The 23,898-nt window shown below is 41.3% G+C and overlaps 1 protein-coding gene across 2 annotated transcripts in view; it reads right to left on the reverse strand.

Annotated features, from left to right (window-relative positions):
- pcdh7a (protocadherin 7a) overlaps positions 1–9,643 on the reverse strand; it is a 45,688-nt gene extending 36,045 nt beyond the window's left edge. Inside the window, exons 1-3 of one of the 2 annotated variants that reach the window (XM_038713543.1) lie at positions 8,949–9,643; positions 6,843–8,597; positions 4,168–5,341 (exon numbers count right to left, since the gene is read on the reverse strand). In XM_038713543.1, coding sequence (XP_038569471.1) covers positions 4,168–5,341; positions 6,843–8,266 — 2,598 coding nt within the window. In that variant the 5' untranslated portion in view covers positions 8,267–8,597; positions 8,949–9,643. Of the gene's footprint in view, positions 1–4,167; positions 5,342–6,842 lie in introns of both variants that reach the window. The other variant, XM_038713542.1, reaches the window with a different exon arrangement.
- Positions 9,644–23,898: the final 14,255 nt, after the last annotated feature.

Below are 23,898 nucleotides of genomic sequence, written 5' to 3' on the forward strand. Positions count from 1 at the left end.
TACATAATAACATACACGGGGCTGAGGGCACACCACACGCAGACACACACACACACATGCTCTCAACTTGTATACTAATAAAAGGATCATTACAAGAAAGTTGGTTATGCTGAAGCACAAACACAGCCATTAGTGGTTCTGGAGCCTTGTTTGACTGGCGACGATGAGGCTGTGGAATTCTGTTCTGCAGAGCCCTGCTAGTAATATGGGGCAGGGTCATGAACCTGAATATATCTAATCAATACATAGCAACTATGTTGGGAGAATCATTATGCAGAGACAAAATACATAAAACACACAAACACACACACATACACGCACACACAGACAGATATGTTCGCACGCACCTACACGAGCCCACACAGAGTGTAAGCTGTCCGTTATTGAGACAACTAATTCTGCAGCCTTGACACCTCGTCTTGGAGCTCAAATGACAATTCCTTTGGCCTGTCAAGGCTTGAAATTATATACTCGTGTAATCCTCGCTGCCTTAAGAATGGTGGGTAATAAGGCTTGCAGGAATAAACGGTAGACAGGCAAAGAGTGAAGGTGAGAGAGAAGAGAAGTTAAAATTGAGCCCCCGTGGTTTGCAATAACCAAATAAAATAACTACAGTATAATCGGGAATATTGGTAACACTGCAGAGAGTGCTGCTCACTCAGCTGCAGTGTGTGACTTGCTTATTGCATTATCCAAGGCATATTAGGCTTACTCATATAGAGCCACATTATTCACTCTCACTTCTCGTCAGCCCCAAGCTAAGAATGGGGCCGTGTTATATTTCATTGTTTCATCACCATCTATCTCTGGGTTAAGTTTCATTGTTTTTGAGCAAGTTGTGTTGGTTCTATTCCATTTTTCTGCTTCCACTGCAGAGGGCCTCTCCGCCAGGCTCCGCTCTCCCGTCAGCCCCATTGTTCTTCTTTTGCCTGCAGTATTCCTTTCCATTCTCATTCTGCTGGGCATCTTGCTGGCTTAGCGCATCCCTGCACTGTCTGTTGTATTGTGTGTGCAACACAGGGAGAGAAAATTGCGATGCAGCGCCATATGTGCATATACAATGTGAAAACAGCCAAGTTTGTGTGTGTCTGGGAGTGTGCGTGCGGGCCTATGTGACAGAGAGAAGCAAAAGAAAGGGCAAGATGGTTGTGAGTCAAGTCATGTGTGCTGTAAGTGTGTATAGGCACGTACAGGACAGTTAAGTGTCCAGCAGGATAAGCGCCACAGCCACCTTCACCGCTGTGTTTCAGTGCATCCCTCTGACGCATCCCAAACTCCCAGTGGAATCTTCCATTCTGCTGTATGAGCTTTGTTCCGGCTGGACTTAACACCACCATCTATCTGTTCCACTCTCCAAGGATTCTGTTATCTGCATATCACCGTAGATGCCGATGCTGTGACCAAGACAAGGAGTTCTCCCTAACCACACTATTGACCCGAGCTTAGAAAGTTGCCTGATCTTAGCTGCAGTTAAATGCATTCAGAGCTTATCATAAGAACATAGAGCTGCAGTTTAGTAATTGTTAGCTAGTCCTTATATTAATAGAAACATGAAAACAATCTCACATTTCAAGATTATAAAAACAACCTCTTGATCTGAGATGAAACGCAAACTGTAAGAATGTGAAAATATTATCACTAAAAGGCTTAATCAGATTCACCGAACAGGGTACTTCTGATGTACAAAGCACCTTTAAGTTTCCCAAATGACAACCATGTCTAAAATATCACAACTATTTCTAATTCCTTCTTCCTCCAGCTCAATCTCTGCAGCATCAGATTGTAGCTAATTACCCAACATGTGGTTCACCGGGTACTGTTGGATAGAAAAGACTGGAGTCATTTTCTGCCGCGGTGCTGCAGCAGTAGCAGCCGTTTTCCTTCCCTAATTACATCTGGCATCCATCCACCACTCAGTTTGACTTCATTATGAGATGGAGGTATTCTCTCTTCAATGACTTCTACTCAATTACTCTGCCAAGTTCCTCCCTACAATCAAACTAAACTATGCATATTGTAATCAAAGACGGATTTTATACCGGCTTGAACATATTACACCCTATTGTTCCATTCAATGGCCCTGGTGGTTTAGGCACTTTGCAGTTAATTCCACCTGTCAACATCTTTGTTCCTCCGCTTACCAAGTGTTCTATTCTAATCCTCAACCCCTTGATTGTTCAATTTGTACTTTTCATGTGTTCTACTTACTGGCTAGTGCTCAAATACTATCTTCTAACTGTCCTCAGTTATTAGTCTTTGTTAAAGGGTAAACTTTTTTTGGACACCCAAGTTATCTCCATATAAAGTTAGTCAAAGGTCTCAGGCTATGATTATAGAGGATGGGTTTTTCTCCAGCTAAAACACAAGATTTAGCTTTAAGTGCCGTTCAAAATAAGGATACAGAGAACTCAAAGGGCAACACAAAGCACAACGTTATTGTAGTTGCTATGCGACTTTCTGGAATGACTATAGAGCAACATAATTGAAAATGGAAAATCAGCTCACTTGGAAATCATGTACATTCCCCCAGATGCTTCTATTTCAGTCTCTGTTTGAGACAAGTTGAAACACCCAGGGAAGCACTACAAAATGACCACGTGCATAGTTTGCAGTAGAGAAGCACTTGCAGCTAACATCTGCATTGTAAGGTGTGTCCTCAGGTTAGGCAGAGTGCAATAAAACACTTTTATCCAGTGTTCTGATACAAAAGGGACACAGAAATGTATTTAAGGATGGCATAGTATTTTGGGGGTACGAATAAAACCAGTGCTTTGACACAATTTTGAGGTGTCTTATCTGTTGTTTTTCTCTCAAATGTCTCGTCACGCTATATGCACACATCTGACAGTTGAAGACCTTTTCCTTTGAGAAAATATGAGAAGTGGGGGTTAAAACCACAAGCTGTTAGCCCCAGAAGAAACACTGTAACCTCAAGGCCACTGAGCCGATTTAATTATTTGTCAATATAAATTACGTCGCCACACCAGAGACGAAGTTTTAGTAATTATTACCTGCCAGCATTTATAGCTTAGTTAGACGTTTTTTTTTTAGCATAATGGGAAGTTCATTACAATGAGGGCAGAGAACGATTTCCACCAGCAAAGCATAAGCTAAATTTGAACTCACGCCGTTATTTCAGTTATTTCTGGTATCTCAGTAATGTATTTGAGTCTAGTCAATTACCTCTTCACTTCAGTGTGGCTCTTTCAAGCTAACTGATATTTCTGTAGAGTCCTTCCAGAGGACCAGACACATTTCTTCAATAATAGCAGATTTCTCATTTCTCTATTTTGGATTCCCTTTATTCAACCTGTAAACATACCTGTAAACATTATTCATTTAGAGTTTTTAGTAATTTTCAGTTACTTTCCCCTGTATGACCCATTCTGTTCTGCTCAGAATAAGCTGCTTGCCACAATGAAAACTCCTAAACCTCATCAATATTCAGGCCTATAGTAAAGAGACACTGTTGAAGTACAACATCTATTCAAATGAACATACTTCAACCTACTCTGTATTACAAGGCCAAAACTGGGACAGGCCCATCTCTCTCTCTCTCTCTCCTTCTGCCTCACTAAAACACTCACACCTAATGCTCTCACTCTCTCTATCTCTCTGTCCCTCTCTCCTGCACACACACACACACACACACACACACACACACACACACACACACACACACACACACACACCTAATGCTCTAAGCTCTGAGTTCAATGTACCATAAAAGAAGAACCACTTCAGTAATAACAGTTATTTTAACAACATAGTCATTATACAAATGTATGCTGGACAAAGAACATCCAAACTACAAAGAAGCTGGCATTGCCAATAGCCCTCAAAAAAGAAATTGGGTTCTTTATCTAGGACAAATATAGACGCAATTATTTCCTCAAAAATGGGCAGGAAATTGCAACACCATGCAGCCTGTAGAAATTGTGCATTTATCTCATTCTATCAAGAAAATAATATTCTTACCAGTTTAGTTGAAACAGCTACATTCAGTTGTCATTATCACCCTCCACCATTGTAAGGAGGGTGATCGAAGGACACTATCATCACTGTCATTATTGGTTATCATTACCAACGCTGTGGAACAATAGAGGTCGGCACACACCACAATAAGATTTCACAACAAGAATATTCATCTTTATATATAAAGATTACCTGTGCATCTACTAGGGTGGCGTTGGCCAAGCTCTCGTTGATGAAGACATGAACCAGGGCAGTGGCACAGAGAGAGGGTGCCCCGCTATCATTGACCCGGACCACCAGGCGATGCAGACCTCTGTGGCGCCGCTCCAGAGGTTCTGCCAGGGTGATCACTCCATTGGTGTGGCCAATTTCAAACAGTCTGAAGGGATTTCCCCCCACTAGGGCATAGCGAAGATCAGCATTCGGACCAGTGTCTGAATCTAGTGCTGTTACAGTCCTGACAATGGTGCGGGCACTGCTAGCAGGAGGAAGGAGGGTGTAGGACTCATTGGCTGGAGAGGTGATTGAGGGGGCATTGTCATTTTCGTCCGTCACAAAGAGCGAGACAGTGGCCGTGGCAGTTTTGCGAGGCTCCCCTCCATCCACAGCCCGGACACGGAAGGTATAGGTGGAAAGCTTTTCACGGTCAAACGATGCAGAAGAGAAGATAGTCCCCGTGTTGTTCTCAATGGAAAACACCTCTTCTTGCTCTTTCTCACCATCTGCTTCCACCTTCTCTCCTGTATTTTTCTCATCAACTCCATCCATCTCTACAAACAAACTTAGTTCTGCATTTTCGCCTTCGTCAGCATCAGTCACAGTGACCATGCCAACTGGGCTGTTGGCAAGCAGGTTCTCTTTCACGTAGAATGTGAAGATTTCCTGAACAAACTTTGGTGCATTGTCATTGCGGTCGGTCACCTGAACAACAACCGTCGCAGAGCCTTGTAGAGAGGGGGTACCCTTGTCCTTCGCAATAACCCGCAGTTCATACCGCTCTCGCTGCTCACGGTCCAGAACCCCAGTGGCGCGGATATCTCCATTATCTGTATCTATGTAAAATGGCGCATTAGCAGCAGGATCCAGGGAGTAGGCAATTTCTGCATTCTTGCCGCTGTCAGCATCTGTGGCTACCACCGTGACCACCCTTTCACCAGGTGAGTTGTTCTCAGCAAAGTGGACCTCCACGACACTCTGGGCAAAGGTTGGGGCATGGTCATTGATATCTACTACTCGCACCATCAGCGAGCTATTGCTGGACAGACTGGGGCTGCCAGAATCTACCGCCACAATGGTAACACTGTACTCTTTGGTGGCCTCATAGTCCAGCAAGGCGGAAGTATGTAAGAAGTATTTTTTCTTATTCCTGTAAAAAATAATTAGAAAATACATTTAATGAATGTAGTTGCTACCCTACACGGAAATAATACAGGACTTTTCAGTCACTAGTGTGTTGGTGGACCAAAAGTTATTCTGTCAGTAGTCATTGTGTTTGTCTTTATATGCTACAGAAATGTCAGAAAATAGATTTGACAATGCCCAAAGTGACATCCTCAAATGTCTTCATCTAAAAGTCCAAATCCCAAAGATATGTAGTGTATAATGATTTGAAACAAAGAAAAGCAGCAAATCCTCCCATATGAAGAGATGGGACCAGAGAAGGATTGGAGTTTTTGCTTGAAAAATAACTGAAGATATAAGATAATAAGATTGTCAAAATAGCAATTAATTTTCTGTCAATCGACTGATTGATTAATCAACTAATCATTTCAGCAGTAATATACTTTAAGCTTTAATACACACTAGATTTATACACACTATCTTCTTATAATAATGGGGAGACTGACAAATATTTAAATAAGTCAACTAATTGATTTTCTTAAGATCTCTCATGATTACTTCGACAAAGGATTTCTTTAGTCAAGGACAGCCAATATAACAACTTTTGTTCAGGTGTCATAAGTAGTAGCAGCAATATCCTAAGATGGCCTTCTTTATTTCCCTCACTCCCTCCATTCAATAGCTTCAGGAAATATCTTTACTATTGACCTAAGGACATTGACATTCGCAGCCTGCACTACACTGCTGGAATAATATTACTAAAAAGTCTAAAACCCTTGGTTTGAATGAATATTTATGCTCAAACTGTACCGATCGTATGACATTTAACTACTCAGTAGCCTTAGTGAATGAGTGGTTCTACTTGAACCAAGTTTAAATGAAATCTGCATACAACAACACTTGAGCCCCTCTTCTCTGAATTCTCTGCGGAAAATATAAATTGTAGAAATACCTACTAGGGCTGTGGTGTGGGTGACAATAGCAACAGCATGCTGAATGTGCAGTTGTCAGGAACATGTAGGATAAAAACAGTACCTGCTCCTGATAAAAAAGACATAAATACTTGTTGTCTATGAATGATAGACAATCATAAGTTTTAAATAAATGTATATGTATACATAACATACCTTATCTTGAAATGAACATATAGTTTACAGATAGTTCCTGAATAACTCTGATTAAGATACTTGAGAACAAATTGCTAAATGCTATGTTAATAAACCAGTGTCTAATGATTATGGCCATTTTCCTGATGATAACCACTTTTGACTTTGAATCAGGTGCTTATTGGCACATATCCAAATAGTATTTTTTTTAAGCATGTTTGTTAATGTTTATGTCCCCCCTCAGGTAAAGTGGTGCATCATGCTGAGCTATTATTTAAAATACATTATTACTTCATGATTACCTTGCCATTACTTACAATTGTTGTGTTCCCTCAGCAAAAGTTGTGCACCATCCTACCCAAATGTCTTAAACTGATTATTAGATTAGATTATTTGGGAACTACTTATTAATAAGCTTACCTGTCAAAGGCTTCATCTGCAGGTAGGGGTGGGAGTAATGTTTCACCAGCTGGCTTGAGTGTGAACGGGACATCTCCTACAACTGTGCACGTCACAGCCCCATTCTCTCCCTGGTCTCGGTCTGACACCTGCACCAGCGCTACTGGTGTGTCCACCAGAACATTCTCTGGTACTAATGCTGCTCCATCTCGAACAGGGATACGTCCAATCTTTCGGATCTCTACAACTGGGACATTGTCATTTTCATCCCGGACAGCCAAAACTACAGTGGTGCGGTCAGTGCGGGGTGGCTGACCACGGTCTCTGGCCGTTACTGTGAACCTCAGTTGAGCCACTTCTTCTCTGTCAATCCTGTGAAGCACGCTCAGCCACCCAGTTGCCTCATCTAGCCGCAGGAGTCGCCTTACAGACTCAGTAGCAGCTCCGAAGACATACTCCACCTGTCCGTTGACTCCAATGTCACGGTCTGCAGCTCTGACCTGGAGGACAGGTGTACCTGGTGGAGCATTTTCTGCCATTTCTGCCTCATATGTGGACCTCTCGAACTGTGGGCTGTTGTCATTCACATCAGTGATGGAAACACGAAGCAGGGCTTGGGAGGAGCGCGGTGGGTTCCCTCCATCGCGAACCCTGAGGACAAGCTCATATGAGTCTTTTTGCTCACGGTCCAATGTGCCTTTCACAATGAGCTGTGGTTGTTTTTCACCATCTGGTATATCTGCAACTTGCAGTTCAAACACAGTGCTCCTGGCTCCTCCTCCATTATCTCCACTTCTACCCCTCCGGTCCCCAAGCCCATCTACTCTGGTAATGGGGTTTACTCCTGCTGTGCGTCTTGTTGAACTTGACCCAGCTCCACCATCTTGGATAAGCTCATAGCGGTCAATGCCATTTCGCCCAAAATCCCTGTCTGTAGCTGTGGGCAGCAGGTAAAGTGTTCCTATTGGACGATTCTCCTCAACTGAGAGCTGGAGCACAGGTGATGGGAAGGAAGGTGTGTTGTCATTGATGTCTGTTATGACCACACGGCCCTCAAATAGGTCTACCCAGCTCTGCAGTGGCCCTATCACTGACACCTCAAAGTCCAAGAAACACTCATTTTCATCAAATATCATCTGGCACTGTGGGAGCTTCTCTCTGTCGATGCGCCGCGGGCCTGTTGTCAGCTCACCTGTCACATTGTCAATCTTGAAGAACTCTGAGCCGCTCTCCAGGGCGAAGGTGACATCCCCGCTGCCTGTGCCAGCCGTGAGGCCCAGGTCGGCGGCCACGTTGCCAATCTTGACGTCAGGTGGGCCCTCCTCAGCCACCCGGTACCGGAGAGCTGAGTCGACACCCGGTAGCTGAGTCAGCAGCTGCAGCATGAAGACCACGAGGCTGAAAGCCTGCGCCGCGGAGGAGTGCACTGCACCAAGCCTCTGCATGGCTCCTTCTTCCTCTGGCCTCTCTCCTTCCCGCTCTGTCTGGCTCTCCGCTGCGGCTTGTATCTCCTTTTTGGTGTTTTGTGGTCTAGTGTACCTCACAGCGTGGGTGTTGATTTAGCCTTCCTTGCCTTCTCCCTGCCGCTCTCTGCGGACTGCCGCTTAAGGTCCGGCGAAAAGCTTCCACACTCTCACTGTAGTTCACTTCGGCGATGCGGGCTCCTTTCTTTTATTCTCCTCCTGTGCTTGGCAATGCTTTTTCAACTTCTACGATAATAATTTCGTTGCCTTGCTGTGCTGTCCATGCCACAAAGATATCAAAAAAGCCATCCTGCTGCGAAAGAAGAAAAGAAACTAATTCGTCAGCCTTTGAAAAATCCACTTCACTATTTATCACTCCTTTCTTTCCAGTAAAACCGGCTAGCTATCCCGTTGTCACATGAGGACGGTTATCAGTTCATAATACCAATTGTAAGTTCTCTTCCTATTCCAGTCACATTTGGGACAGCAGCTTTTCTCGCGTTTTTCACAGTTAGAAACTGCAATGCAGCACCACACAAAGGGGAAAAAAACACTGCTCGGCTCTCCGGACGTCGAGGTAAATGAACTCACATTCCCAACAGAGGAACACAAATCACTTTGAAAAAAAAAGTATTTGGGATGATGCCTCTGGATCTTTTCTTACCTTCGGATCCAGCTGCGTTTTCCGCTCTCTTCTTTTTTTCTCCCCCCGCAGTGGAGCAACGTGCCAAGCCGTCAGATTCCTTCACGCAAGTTAGGAGGAGACAAGAGTGCTTTTCAGAGCGAGTTTCACATTATATGTTTTTTTTTCCTCATGGAACAGAAAATAAGAGCTTTTCTTGATGGGCTAGAAAGGAGATCCCATCATCATCATCAATTTAGCGAAATCCGGGTGCAGCCTGTGTTCGGGATGGATGTCTCGGTGATGGACTGGAGTGTAGATGCGTCTTTTTCCAAGAGTCCCGCATTCTCTCTCTCTCTCTCTTCCACACGCACCTCCTCCTCCGGCTTTTTCCCCCTCTCTCACCTGCACTGCTTGGGACTGCTGCTGCCGGTCTCAAGCGATGCTGCTGCAGTCTCTCTCTCTCTCCCACTCTCTCTCCTCGCTACTGCAACATTTTCCCCCAGCCGCGTAACTCGATCGCTGAGCTGTAACGGGAGAGGCGGCAGAGGAGGTGTTGGGTCGCCGTGTGTGTATGTCGGTTACTAGGGACAGACCTCACCTCCCCCTGTCATATAGGAAGATTAAATGGGTAGCTGTCGTGGCTGCTGACAGCTCCTGGTGGGAAAAATATATCTTTATTCACACATTCATACAAAGGACAAAGAGAGACGGGAAGAAAAGAGAGTAATCTGGCTTTAATACAAGTCAGCCCAGTCATATTTCTGCTGGTGCAGCTATTTTGCCGGGGCAAGTGTAAAAAGCTTCATTCATTCTTTTTTGAAAGAGACTTGACACATGCTCTCTTAAGTAATGGGAAATTGCTGTAATATTCATTCACATTCATTTATACTGTAGATTAGTGGTCCGCACGATGTTGTCTGATGTTCTTGATTGATGATAGATATCTTGCCCTACTCCACTACTGCAACCAATATTCTAAGGGTGAATGAATAAATAAATAAATAAATCGATAAATAAATAAATAAATAAAACAAAGTAGTATCATATATTTATTTCCATATATATATATATATATATATATATATATATATATATATATAATTCCTCCAACTCACACCAATGCACACACTTAGGAGGATGTTGTTTTTTAGGCTGACCGACCTGCTCTATGAGGAGCGCAATGCAGCAGCGGTCTGCTGCTATTGAACACTTCTTCCACGCTGCCGTTCTTTAAACTCCCTCTGCATTTTTAATTTCCAGAAACAGTCAGGCCGTTTGTAGGACCGACTGTGCTGCCCGGCCTGGCTTCAAAGTAAAGGGAGTTCCCCAACATAATGTTATGTCCGAGAGAGAGAGTTCTGTGCACCAGCTATTAGTGAACAGTTTATGGCTGGCAGAGAGTAAACAAAGACTGACAAACTGCAGAGAGGTTACATATCTTTCTCTCTCTCCGTTTTTTCTTCCCCACGTGACACAGCCTCTCTCTCTCTTTCTCTCTCTCTCTCTCACACACTTTTTTCTCTCTCTTTTCTATCCTCCTCTCTTATCCCCCCCTTTTCAGTTGCACCAGGAGGATCTTGCTTGTGTCCGTGTGTTTATGAGTCTGTGTGCTTATCATTCCGGAGGCATGCGCCCGCCCCAAGCGCACCCACGCCCTCTGTCGTTCATCCTGCGCGCGCTTTTATTTCCCTCGGAATCAATCGCGCGGTTCGCCCTGTGGTGCATGCAAGCGTATTTGTAGAAGAGAGGACAGAAAGAAAAATGTGCATGTGTGTGTGTGTGTGTGTGTGTGTGTGTGTGTGTGTGTGTGTGTGTGTGTGTGTGAGTAGCTTTGCTTCCTGGGTCAGGTCAGTTCATTTTTCAGTTGATTCAGGAAATTTAAGTCAGATTTGACCTAATGAAAAAATCATCTAATAAAAATCTGTTCGTCTGAGCATGCTCTTATATCCATCCCATTAAGATATAATTGAGCATGAATCCCCTTTCATCGGCAAATGAACTGCAGTTTCAATTTGCATAGTGAATGAAAATGTGTGTGTGTGTTTGTGTGTGTTAGTATTTCTTTGCACATACGCCTGTATGTGTTCTAGTTAAAGGCAGGATGTTCTTTGGACAAACATAACCTGGGTTGACATCCATTAGAGCCTAAAGGCCAGTTTTGTGCAAAGAGGATCACAGCCTCACCACATGGTATACAAGGATAACAGTTGGAAAGAATGAAGACAATCTTGACATAGGCTACATATTTGATAGTATTTGGAAACTGCAACTATTCACTATTCAAGTGAAGTATCAGGGATCAAGTTTGCCAGATATCATGAATACATTTTGTGCTCATTCTGCAGGCCCTTTTAAGGCCTAGGTCCTATATATTGCCTTTGTGGATATGTAAGTGTCTACCTGACTTTGTTGCCTCTTTGTGAGGTTAGTGCAGTAGCAGCAAAAATACAAATCAGCGCTGCTCAGTCAAGCCCTTTTCAGTAGCACCTTCCAGCTGGTAGATTTTAGTACTCTCATTTCAAACTGATGACAAATAAAATAACTTTCACATTTCAACTGCATCAGTTGAATGTAGTTCTTGAACCATTTGTAGGAGTATATGCATGGTTTTGGGCTCACACTCTGGAGTGTCTAACCCAAAAGTCAGAATGATTGTAATGATTGTGCTACTGGAATTGATTAATATAAGTTTAAACACACTAAAACTAATATATTTTTTTATTTCTGCTTGAAAATGCTTGCTAACAAATGCATGCAGACAACTATAGCTGGGACTTATTAGCTGGAAAACACTGTAGGGCCACAGGATAAAGCCTTACCTAGTCCTAGTTTAAATTTCATACCATGAAAAATGACTATTTTACACTTTTCTAAGTGTATGTCTTAGTGTATTTTTTCTAAAACAGCACCGTCCCTTGGCAGCAGGCGGCTGCTGCTGCACCGCTCCATATCAGCCGGCAGCTCAACGCAGATGTGTTTTTTTTGCTGGTAGATCATGAACTTCTTACTTAAAGCTGGATATCGTTATTTTCAGAATTTTATTGGCTACACGAAGTGCCAGTCATCGGCACAATTGCTTGCAATTGGCTCGGCCTATCCAAGAAATAACAGGGGCTGGCCCTTTCTTACAGCGCGGGCTCTTGTTAGCTATTGAAGGCTGTGAAACGGACATGTGAGCTCCTATTGGGTCGGATTTGGTGTCACTTGAAAGGTCAGAGTTCAGCAGCTAATTTGAATACAAGCTATTGTAATTGTTTACATTCAAATCGGCGTTATTATGGTTATAATGACATACGAGCCACGTCTGCCAGCAAATATGAAACGATGCGGCAGCAGTCCCTGGGGATTTATTGATGGAATAATTTTTTACTGGATTGGATCGTCTGGACCTTTGACAACGTAACAAGAGCGTTTTTGTTGGAATATAATCGATCGGTGGATTACTATGAGGCTTCATAGGTGAGTTGCGTCAATTTTGCTTGTACTGGTTGGTATGAGAGAAGTGCTGATTGTACCTGCAATGTGGGCGGGCCGTTGGAATGTTAAGAGGTTTTAATGAGGTTTGCTGACAAAAATAAAAATGTAGAATCGGTCCAGCCATAACCTCTAATGGTAGATATGCTTTAAAAGTTGGGTGTGAAATTCTAATCCAACACATGTCTTTTTGTCAAATGACTTGCCCACAGACATTCAGCTTACTTACTTTACGCCAAGACTACATTAGCAACAGTTTGCTAACCCACAACTTAGCTAACATTGCTTAAGTTACTTGCTGTGTTGTTGTTGTTGTTTCCTCTGTATCATGGTATTTGTCATGGTATTGGATTTCTTTATAATTGCATACCCTACATTTTGGTTATCATATTCTTTTTTTTTTCTAAAAAGGGTGAGTTAAAGACTATTCAGATGAGTAAAAATGACTGAAGTTGGAAACTGCTGGGTCCCCTCATTTAACAGGTTTCAACAAACTTGCTAATTGTGTCACTGAGCTAGTTGCTATTGAGTGTCTAGAGATAAGGTTTTGAGAGCTCATGACTGTTTTCTCTTGTCTTTTTTATCTAACATTTCCCTGGTTTTGGCTTTTTTTTAACTTGCAGCATAAATGAGCATTGGTAATTGTTTATTGATTGCTGTCTGTTTCTATTTTGGTGCAGGCACACACATACATTCCTGTTCTTAGATTCAAGGGTCTGTCTCTAGTGACACAACACTATTTGTAGTGTAGGCTAATTGTGGTACATTTGGTTGTAAGAGCAATACCAGTAATGATGGAACCTCTAATTAGTTGCCTTCAACTGTAGTAGTCCTATGCATGGAAAAACTCTGCATCAAAGGCCTTAGCCTGTCACTTTGACCTCGGTAGTCATAAAACCCTTTAACAGTCTTGTGTTGACTCACCTGAATCACATCAAATACACCAAATTGACCCTGTGATATTCACCTCCTATGCAGACCAGTAGATACAAGCCAAGAGAAAATATGGTAGGATCCTGCCTGATGGTGGACTTCAGCTCAGCATTCACCACTTTGATCAGTGAACTGCTTCACACTAAGTTCCCCCAACTCACCATGCCTGCCTCCACCTGTCATGGGATCAGCAGCTTTCTGATAGTTGGAAAGAGCAAATGAGGCTGGGAAAAGCCAAATCCAATACCATGACAATCACCACTGGTGAACCCCAGGGATGTGTTTATAAAAGATGCAACACTTAGTAGAGCTGGACGATTTATTGAACGATTAGTTTGTTTTTGAATGTTGTTTTTTGCCCTCACAGTTCACTGACAAGGTTTGTACTGTAAATATGCTCAATTATTAAAACTGGGTTTATTTATTTTTTTGATTGATTTTCAAAATTGATTATCTAAATGTTAAGGAAAGGGAAGGTAATGGAAAGTGTCACAACCTGGCTCAACAGTAAGTGACAAAAGTGGGAAACCACACAGTCTGAAAATAATAATAGATATTTTAATAAGTAAATTGAGCAAAATATACAATTGTAGGTGTCTGTCAGATCAGTATGTATGCAGTGTATGTGTGAGTGGAGTGTATGAGTGTAGAACACAAAGAACCAAACAGAACAGTCGGCAGGCCAGGAGAAGAGAAAATCAAATCATCAAGCACGCTCCTTTATAGCCACTTGAGCCCCGCCTGCTCAGGTTTGTTGCATCTCACACCAGGTATCAACTCCACCCACCAGTTACCTTGATTAAAGGGACAAAACACAGCAAGATACAAACAAGAAAGCCCAAACCTGGGGCCGTCACATAAGGTAATGTTGAGGTCCACATTATGGAAACAAGGTGCCCCTATATGCGGTACACTGCCGCGGCTGAATAACGACCCCTGCTACTAAAATTTCAGTTTGGCAAACCTAATGGCTAACAATATGTTTATTGTAAAACTGCTATACAGTACATTTTATCTATCTGCACAGACCATGTGACTATAACAATTTGATATCTTCTTCAGTTTATAAAGAGCACAGACAGAGGAGTGCAGAGTTGGCAGAAGGCTCATGTCCTTCTCTGTGCACAATACCCTAACACAGGACACTAGCTGGTGCACTCTTCTTTATGATGTGCTTAAGAGGCAGCATCAAGGTTGGTAAATCTAAATTGCTCAATAAGCCGGTCACGAACGCCAGATCTGTTGTAGACCTGAGTCCAGATTGACTAGAGGTCGTCAGTGAGAGTAGGATGGGGACCACGACTGAATCAATCCTGCATGACGCCTAACTTCTCTATCATGGTGACAGAACCAACAAAATAGAGCACCTTCAGCGCCAACATGGGTCTTTGGCCTTTTGTGACATTTGGTCTACAGTATTTCCTGCAACCCCAGCCCTGTAGTTGTTTATTTGGACACACATGCATACTCTAAACGTACACAGTATGTGAAAATAATGTAAACACTTCATTAAAATGGATTCTGGAATAATTTAATCACAACTCCAAACACAGTTACAGAGGTGGTCTGTATTAGGTGGAGTGCCAATTTGTGGCCTTTTGTCAGCCAGATGAGGTCTGGTAATCAGCAGTTTGATGTCTTTTCAAAGCAACATAAAACAACTCCTGTAACAGTGCTTTAAAGAGGCCAAATCATTTGTACAACAGCTGCAGTATCAGTCTAAAAACTCTTAAAATATTGAATAGGTCTAGAGGAGAGTCTCCAAAATCGTGACAGCATATGCCAACACAGACACACTACAGAGACAAAGAGGAACAGAAGTCATAAGCTGAAACTAACCAACAGGGATATGACACATAAAGTACAGGGGGTTGATAAATACTGCTAATTGTCCTGCAATGTAATAGGGCCAGCTGTTTTAATTGAAATCCTTTAAGTTTAAAGTGTGTATATGATTTTTGTCTGATTACATTTGTATATCATACATGTAAATATTGTACATAATTTGTGTACACTTGATCTATTTCTTTCACGCAAGGACGAAGAAAAAGCTTGAAGGTACTATTGTGCTGAGTGGTTTTCTTACTGTGCAAATAAACCTTTCACAAAGCATTTTCATTTGTTTGTCAACATTTTTTGGTGCAACGTATTTTCAGAACACTTTTAACAAATGCTTTCACAAAGTGGTGAGGACATGTCCCCAGTGTCCCTAGTGTAAGTGACACTTTCTTAAATGTTGTTATTTTATTGACCTTCAATTGAGTAAATTTACATAATAAATTACATATATGAAGTTGTGACTTAATGGGAGAGCAAGGGTCAATCCCATTTCACGGGGTTGAAATATTCCCCTACGAAATGGAACAACCCTTCAGGAACCTGATACCTCATCAGTAGTCGACGACGGCTCTGACGTTAATAGAAGCGACAAGTTTTTACAGGATTTCTCCATGACAACGATTGAAAACAACTCCAATATGCTGTCCTCTGATGGTAACGTTATATCACACATGAAGCGATCTAACAAGTCACCAGTTAAAAATAAAAAGCACAGCTTCATTACCAGGTTTCTAACATTACTAGCGAAGCTAGCTAACAAGACAACAAGCTAGCGGCTGAACTAGTGATTTTTTTTATGATTGTTTTGAAGAAAATCATGATATTACATTGAAATGAAATTAAACTAAGAATAACCATGGTAATCATAAATTATACGAAGAAAATACTTGTATTCTTGGAACTTTCTTGTGGCCCTCCGCTTGGAGTGTGCCTATGAAAAATCTCTCTTTCAAGGGCTATGTAGACCTCCCCCTTCGCAACAAGAATTGGGACACCCTACCCCTAGATGTGAACACGCAAAACGGAGGGGTAGGGCCAAGGGGTGAAATGGGATTGAGCCTAAGTGATTCTGACGAAGGATTGTTGACATTTGAAATTAACAGCCAAACAAACGCCTCTCCCTTCAGAGCTTCCTCAGAAGCTCCGGCCCCCAAATTAAAAATCTCTGAGGTCTCTCCAGGGTTGAAACACCTTCACCCTTGCCTGCTTATGACTTTTTTCTCAGTGTATACGCTTCAGACCTTTCCCTCTTTGGCTTTTTCTCAGCCATCTCTTCTTCCTCACAGTCCAGCATGTTCAAATGTGCCGGTGTATTCAGAGTTTTCAGTCAAGTGACATGCGCAGTGACCTGGAAAAAAAAAAAAGAAAGATATGAACACAGGCTCGTCTCCTCCTCAATTAAATAAATATAAACAACCATCCAGAATTTCCAGCAACTCAAAGTAACAGTGTATCACTTGCTTATTGGTTGGCAGGCAGCGGAAAATAACATCTTTTTTACCCTCATGGGAGTGTTTTCCTTGGAATGTGACCTCACGTGAACTATGAATAGAACTCTCTCTCCCACTGCTCCTGTACATGAGCGCTAACTCCACCTGTTGCTGATTGGCTGAAACGATGTTGTGGAGAAGGTCTGCACCACTTTCTTTATGTTCCATTTAAAGACCCAGGGCTGAGTTGGAAAACCTGATTTTTTTTCAGAGCACAAACATAACAAAGAGCTAACAAATTGTGAGGAAATAGTCGATGAATTTAACAAAAGGTTTATTGGATTCCAATCATTTACTACCATCTACTACTTTATTTTACTGTATGTCAGCAATCTCCAATTCAATAATGCAGCAAAAGTACACCAGATAGATAACATTACTATTGAATTGATAGTAAACAAACTTAGGGCACTGTTCACACAGCCTGGTAGAGCAGAACGATGCTAGAATTCTATTTCAGATTTTTATTCTGCTCTGTGCACTGTGGTGTTGCAAGGTGTGAGTAGTAGCTTGTTACAAGTATTATGCTTTTTGGCTTTTTCCCTCTCCTTTATTGAGTTATATATCTTTTTTGTGCATGTGCAGGTTTGCAAAGTGAAAAAGCCCAAAGTCCAGCCCAAAGGGAGTTCCCATCTCCCACAAAAAGCTCTGCTCAGAACTGCTTGAAAACAGCTCGTTTGTAGTCCAGCCCTTCACTTCCTTGACTTGTGACGTCACTATGCAAACATGTCATAAAGCTTGTCAAGCAGCTAGCAGGGTCAGGCACGCCCTCAAATCAAGCTAGTCTGAGCGGAGGCCCTTTGGCTCGACTCGCCTTTGTTTGGGTTTCCATTTTAGAAATGCTGCACCTGTACCTGCTTCCAGATATTTTTTTTTTCGTATCACCTCACCTCCATCGAGGTTCCAAGCGAGCTGAGGGGTACTAAAATGTAACGTGAAAACAGACAGACTGCTGTATGGTAAGAGAGAATATTCACTGCATCATCATTGCGCGTGCCTGACAGAGGCCAGCAACAGAAAGTTTTTTACAGTTTTTGTATGGAATTTCATCACTAAATCCACTTCTGAGAAGTTTTGAGGTGAGAAATCAGCTGTGTAGACTTTAAATATTGACAGTTTTACCAGAAGTGATGGCGGAACAAAAATGTGATGAATATTGTTGGAGTTGAGGAGCTCCGCAAGTGGCTGCGGGGGAAGCCTGCGCCAACCCGCAGGAGGAGCGTGTGAGGCTGGCCAGCCGCCCACTCACAGAGCCCTCTGCTCCCGCTGTCACACAGACCGCTGCAGCAACGAGCAATGAGCATAATACCACCTCTTTAAGCTTTCCAAGTGTTGACAGAGTTGCATGTTTTGCAGCAGTCTGCTGCCTGCCTGCTTTATCAGTGTCTACCTGGCTGATTCCAAGTTCCCTTGCCTGGAGTGGCATTAATCTACACTTCTGTGTTAACGTATAAGCTTAACTAGCAACAAGTAGGATATGATAACTACTTGAGGTAATTGTTGTTGCACATTATTACTTTTATGAACCTGTTGCTAATATGTAATTGTTTTGTTGTAGGTTGTCAGCTTTTTTGCCTTGGATTAGCTAGGATTTTAACCATTGTTAAATATTTGTAGTACAACCTGGCTGTAGTGCCTCCAGGCAGCACTCCATGTCTGGTATGCTGGTATTTTAGCTGTAACCAATTGGTCTATTATTTGATTTATTTAACTTGTTGTTTTCCCTTTCCAGTGTCGCTTGTGGCCAGCTGGTGGGGGAGGCTAGGCATGCTAGTGTGGTTCTCTTCAATGATTGTAGTGTTGACAGCACTGGGACACGATTTATAGTGACACGATTTGCAGTGCACAGGTTTGCAGTGAATATCGATTTCAGTGGGTACATGCGGTAAGTTGGTGTAAACCTGGAACACACCCTTGGACTGCCTCTCCAGCTGCCCTCGGCCCACTTCCCCTTTTTGTTACATTCATAATAAGCAATAACTGGGAGTGTATTTGTTAAAAGAGTTAATTTTGATTGCTGAGATTGTATTTGTCTTATATTTTCTATCGTAATTTCATTAGTTATTCATATTTTAATCACTAAGGCCTCCTTGCTCAAACTACTGCGCAATGTATCATCATTGTCATTAATCCTGACAATGGCATAATGCTTTGCAGCACCAAACCAACTCTTCAGCAAGCAAGCTATAAGAAGCAACAAGTATATAATGAACAATGTAAGTTCTTTGGAAGAATCTCAGAATTCTCAGAATGGATGTCATGGCAGAAGCCGCGAAGAGACGGAAAAGAGTTAATATCGGACTGACTTTTAGTCATTTGCGTGAGCTAAAAGGGCTGAAAAGATGCATCACAGATGCCCAGCTGGCCTTCAATCTGTTGGACTAGTCAGTAATAACTTTTTAGCTGGCTTGCTTGCTGGCTTGTTAGCAAAGTTGTCAACTCAAGCAAAAAGCCAGAGGTTTCATAGACAGAGGTTTAGCCACTAGCTATAAATCTCAAGTTGATGTTAGCAAACTTACTAGATATTACACTTTGACAACGGTAATGTTACTGTAAGTGCTCTTGCATTGATTGCTGTCTAGCTTTCACAATCAGTATTTTAATCAAAGTATATTCCCTTTGCACAGTTGCTATTTCTAACCTGATGCACAGCAGACGCAACACCAAAAACAGACTTGAGACTTGACTTGGGCTCAAACTCAAAGACTTTTTTTATGGGAGTAATTGTACTTTTACTTAAAGATTTTCAGTATTCTACCCACCACTGGGTTTTGTGCCTGAGGACATGTGCAGTAGTTTCCTTGTTGTTAAAGTCACATAGGTACACATTGTTTTGCCTTCCATGTTTTAGATGAACAGTTTGAGTCGTTTTGTCATATTTTGTTTCTCCCAGTCGACAAATCAAACAATTTGCACCGGGCCACAGAACAAATCTACAGTGGCTGTGACCACTGTGAATGTTTATGAGGATTTCCCTTTGGGAGTTATTTTCAGCACTAGCAGAATGGAATGACTGCATAGACTCCACCAATCCCCACAGGGAATTCCCAGGTCAGGTGGGAGATGTAGTGCCTCTAACTTATCCTGGTGTTTCTGCCCAGGTTCTCATCACTGTCAACTTCACCCGGTAGGCTGGTAAAGTACCTGATTCATGTATTAGTGGCCTAACATCAATACTACTTGAAAGATACGGGTGTTTGTACCAATGATGAGAGTTTAATTGCACTCTGATGTGCTGTAAAGTGAAGAACCTTGTGTAACCCTGTGAAATTCTCTGTTTTAATCTCTATGAAAGATTGTTTCTTCTTAATAACACACTGGGGATAGCTGCAAAAATAAGATTTGAAAACCCTGTTGTCTATTAGAGAAGATACATTTAGAAAGAGACTACTATTCAGTATGTCGATTGTCTTTTTTTCTTTTTCTTTTTTCCACATTACCTTTATCTAACTGAGGTTTTACATTTTGTAAAAAAACAATCTGTGCTTTCTGTTTAATAAGGACAGGAATCATACTGTAGTGAGATTCTCTTTTTACATATTATCACCTTTTAAGATGACATGGCAAACTTGCCACACCTTTCACATAAAAGTAATCATATCCATTATTTATATAAAATATTATAACTTTTTTTTTTATACCTTTATACCTTTCTGACATTTCACCGCATATACCGCATACAACCATATTTGTGTGAAACAAATAAACAAACATAAAAGCAGAGCTGCTGGTGATAGAAGTCATTGTAGCATGACATTTTGTAGCCTACAATGCTGTGTCTAATATGCTGTCAGGCTACTTAGACAGGTCTTGCTGGGTTTAAAAACTTATGGCCCCTGGATATAATGAATAGATCTTCCATATATTCTTGCTGAAAGACTCAATAACATTGTTACTGCGGCGGATACAGACACATTAGTGGGCTGAATGTTGGGGATGGGTCATAATTTTTGAATTTGGCCAGATGTTGGGGGGGCTTTTTCAAAGAATTTAGCCTTGACATACCCATTCCTACTTAATGGAGATGATATGCACACTGTTTAGTCTGTATTTGCTGGCTCACCTTTATCGTCAGGACTAAAACCAAAATACTTCTGTTTTTCTTGTTTACTAGTCCTGTAACATTTTCCACATCTCGCGCAGTTGCCATCGGGTAGCTTATTTTGTGTGCGTATTGAGAGTGTGTGTGTGTGACTGAGTAAAAGAGCGAATGCAGCAGAGGAAAGGGTGAATAGTTAAGTTTAGAAGTAAATGTACAATGCAGGTTACAATTTGTCAGCGAATAAAAGCTGCAGCTAAAGTGTGTGTGTGTTTACCAAATGCTGGAAAAGTAAAGGTGGTTATCGCGTTGTCATGTGGCATACCCTGCCTATGTTCAGGGTGTACACTATAATGCGTCACCTCAATACAGCATCTCCATTTCAGTTTAATAGGAAGAGGAGCATGTGTTTTTGACAGTCCATGAAATGCAATATACCCAGTTTGGTCAGGGACTTTTGTCATTCCCCATCTCTCTCCTCTAATTTCCTGTCATCTCTACTGTTTTCTACCAAATAAAGGCATAAAATGCCCAACAACACAAAAATAAGTATACATTCCAGGTGAACACGAGTTGCTGTTTTGCTTGTAGTAAACATACTGTGGAAACTTATTACCTTAGTAACTTATTAGTTTGTTATAATCTATACAAAGGTGTTCATGATCTAAAGTGGTTACATGAGTAGTGGATGGTTTGAAATAAATGTTGGCACATTCTTCAATGATTGTAACAAAAAAAACAATGAAAGAAAAAGCATTTACCATTAAGCTCAACCACCACTATATCTATTCTGCATGACTTCACATCATATTATTTATGTCTGTCCAAAGGGCTGAATAATTTCTTCTTGCCTCTGTCTTCACTGAGTCATATGTATTTGGCTTTTTCCTTTAATTCTTTAGTAAAATTATCTTTTAGATTTTTATAAAGGGTCATATGGGTATTTGAGTTGCAGTGCATTTAGAAAAAAAAATCACAAGTTTTCAAATTGACTGTTGACAGGGTTTTTTCACTTATTAAACATGCCAGAGATCCCATAAACCATAATCATTGATTCATTGCAATATATATTGTGATTCTGTTTCACTGCACTGTGTGTATTGGAATTCTCATGTTGTTTAATGAACATGGGAAAGAAACTGTCAGGTCAAGTGACCTTAAACTGCAAGAAAGACTGGCTCTTTCCCCTCTCTCTCACTCAGACGTTCTCACCTCCACAAGCACGCACACACGCACCCACCCACACTAAATCATGATGCAAAGTGAAAATTCTTGTCTTCTCACACGCATACAAAACAAACTTGGTCTCAAATATGGATCCACAACACACATTATTGCACACGTTATTCTTGTTTCCTTTCACTATCTCCCTCATACTTAAGACAGACATGCAAGCACAGACCCACACATGCGCGCACACACATGCATGTGCACACTAACACACACACACACACACACACACTTTCTTCAGTTGCTACTTTTTACTTCCCACCTGTCAGGTCTGAAAGAAACGTATAACAGCGGATAGCTCTTGACAGAGCAGTGAGAATACACAATGCGTGTGCATGTGTGCGCACACACACATACACACTCCGAAGTCAGTTACTGATTTATTTCCAAGTGATCCTTCATCTCTCTGAATCCCTCATCGAGGCTTCCCTCCTAACCTTCTCTTATGCTGTCGATAAAGATGTCTCACATTCTTTTTTCATTCTGTCTCTGACAAGACTTTGAAAAAGGTGTTTTACTCTTTTTTCCCACTCTTTCTACCCAAGCTTACATATACAATATATTATAGCTCATATCTCTGTGAAAAAAAGAAATACATAAAAGATATCCCTCTTGATCCCCCATTGTGGCCATTTGCTTTGTTAATGCATTGCAATTCAGCTAGCTTTACTGCAGTGGAAAGCAAAAAAAAAGGCATCTACTGTATAATGCTGAGCAGAACTGTCAGCATTATTGTAAAAATCCAGTCTAGGCAGTGTTTTATACATATACCTGCAGTTCTACACCATCTGAGTTAAAACATTTATATATGGTAGCTTTAAACAACTGCTCAGTCAAAGAAACTGTAAAAAAGGAAACCATTAATTATTCTGTTAACAGAAAACACATACCTGAAAATCTTAAAGCAGAATAACACCTTGGAGCATACACAAGGCTCATGCTTTTTTAAACAGTTTTTATTGAAACAATCCCCACATTTCCATTTAATTTCCACCCAGATATTATGTCTCACACATTCAAAAGTTCCCACGTTTCCTGCTGCATGCAATCATCACAGTTTACATTAAACACGTTCTTCATGCAGCTCAAAAAAAAGAAAGAAAAAGAAAATACTTCCAGTAAGTAGAGAGAAAAGTCCCATTTAAGTGGAAAAATAAACTAAAAATTAAATAATTAAAGTACAGTGTGTGTGCGCTTAAATTTTCCACTAGATTCTGTTTTATTAGTCTTACAAATGTGATTTGTATGTATATTTTTAATCACATAATCAATAGCTTTTAAACAAAAATTTGCTAAAACAAATCCTTTACTGACAGCAGTGATATTAAAATTGGCATTTCTAAAAGGAGTAAGGGATGAATTATAACTCTTCCTCCTTTTTTAAAATAAGTTTAAGAATATTAATATAATGCGCTTATGACAAGTTTTTAGTCTTTGACTTTGCCTTTATTGTCTCCCACACACAATATACAATGTCTCTAACACTTGCCAATAATAGTTTAATTCACGCAGTGGCTGCCTTAGTCTTAAACTCTCAGTTGAATAGCTCTCCCAGCAGCGCCCCAGGAACGTCATCAGCTTTGGAAATGCTGACAGACTGAAAAAGCAGCTGAGTCATTCTTAATGAAGATCAGGAAGCTTTTCCTCCTTTCCTCCTTTCCCTCCATCATCAGAATAACAAGCATGCTGGCACAGACAGCATAGGCTTACCCCACTGGAAATTTACTGCTACAGCAGTAGCTGTCAAAAAGTTACAGACCGTCGGCAAATAAAAGGCAGGGCCAGAACAAATTTTTACTTTCCACACTTCACCTTTATTTGTTGTAAAATGTTAAACCCACCTCTACGGATGTCAGTACTTGATTTGCATTGTTCAAAAGAATGTTGTTGAGGGAAAACATTCAGGATGGCCGCAGAATGACCCCCAAAGTAATACCAGGGGAGAAATGGCAAAGAAAAAGACTCTATTAAATAATCAGCAGAC

Source organism: Micropterus salmoides, unplaced genomic scaffold, assembly GCF_014851395.1.
Source record: "Micropterus salmoides isolate LMB-PRFRI ecotype aquatic unplaced genomic scaffold, ASM1485139v1 Ms_hic_scaffold_12, whole genome shotgun sequence".
NCBI classification, from domain to species: Eukaryota; Metazoa; Chordata; class Actinopteri; order Centrarchiformes; family Centrarchidae; genus Micropterus; species Micropterus salmoides.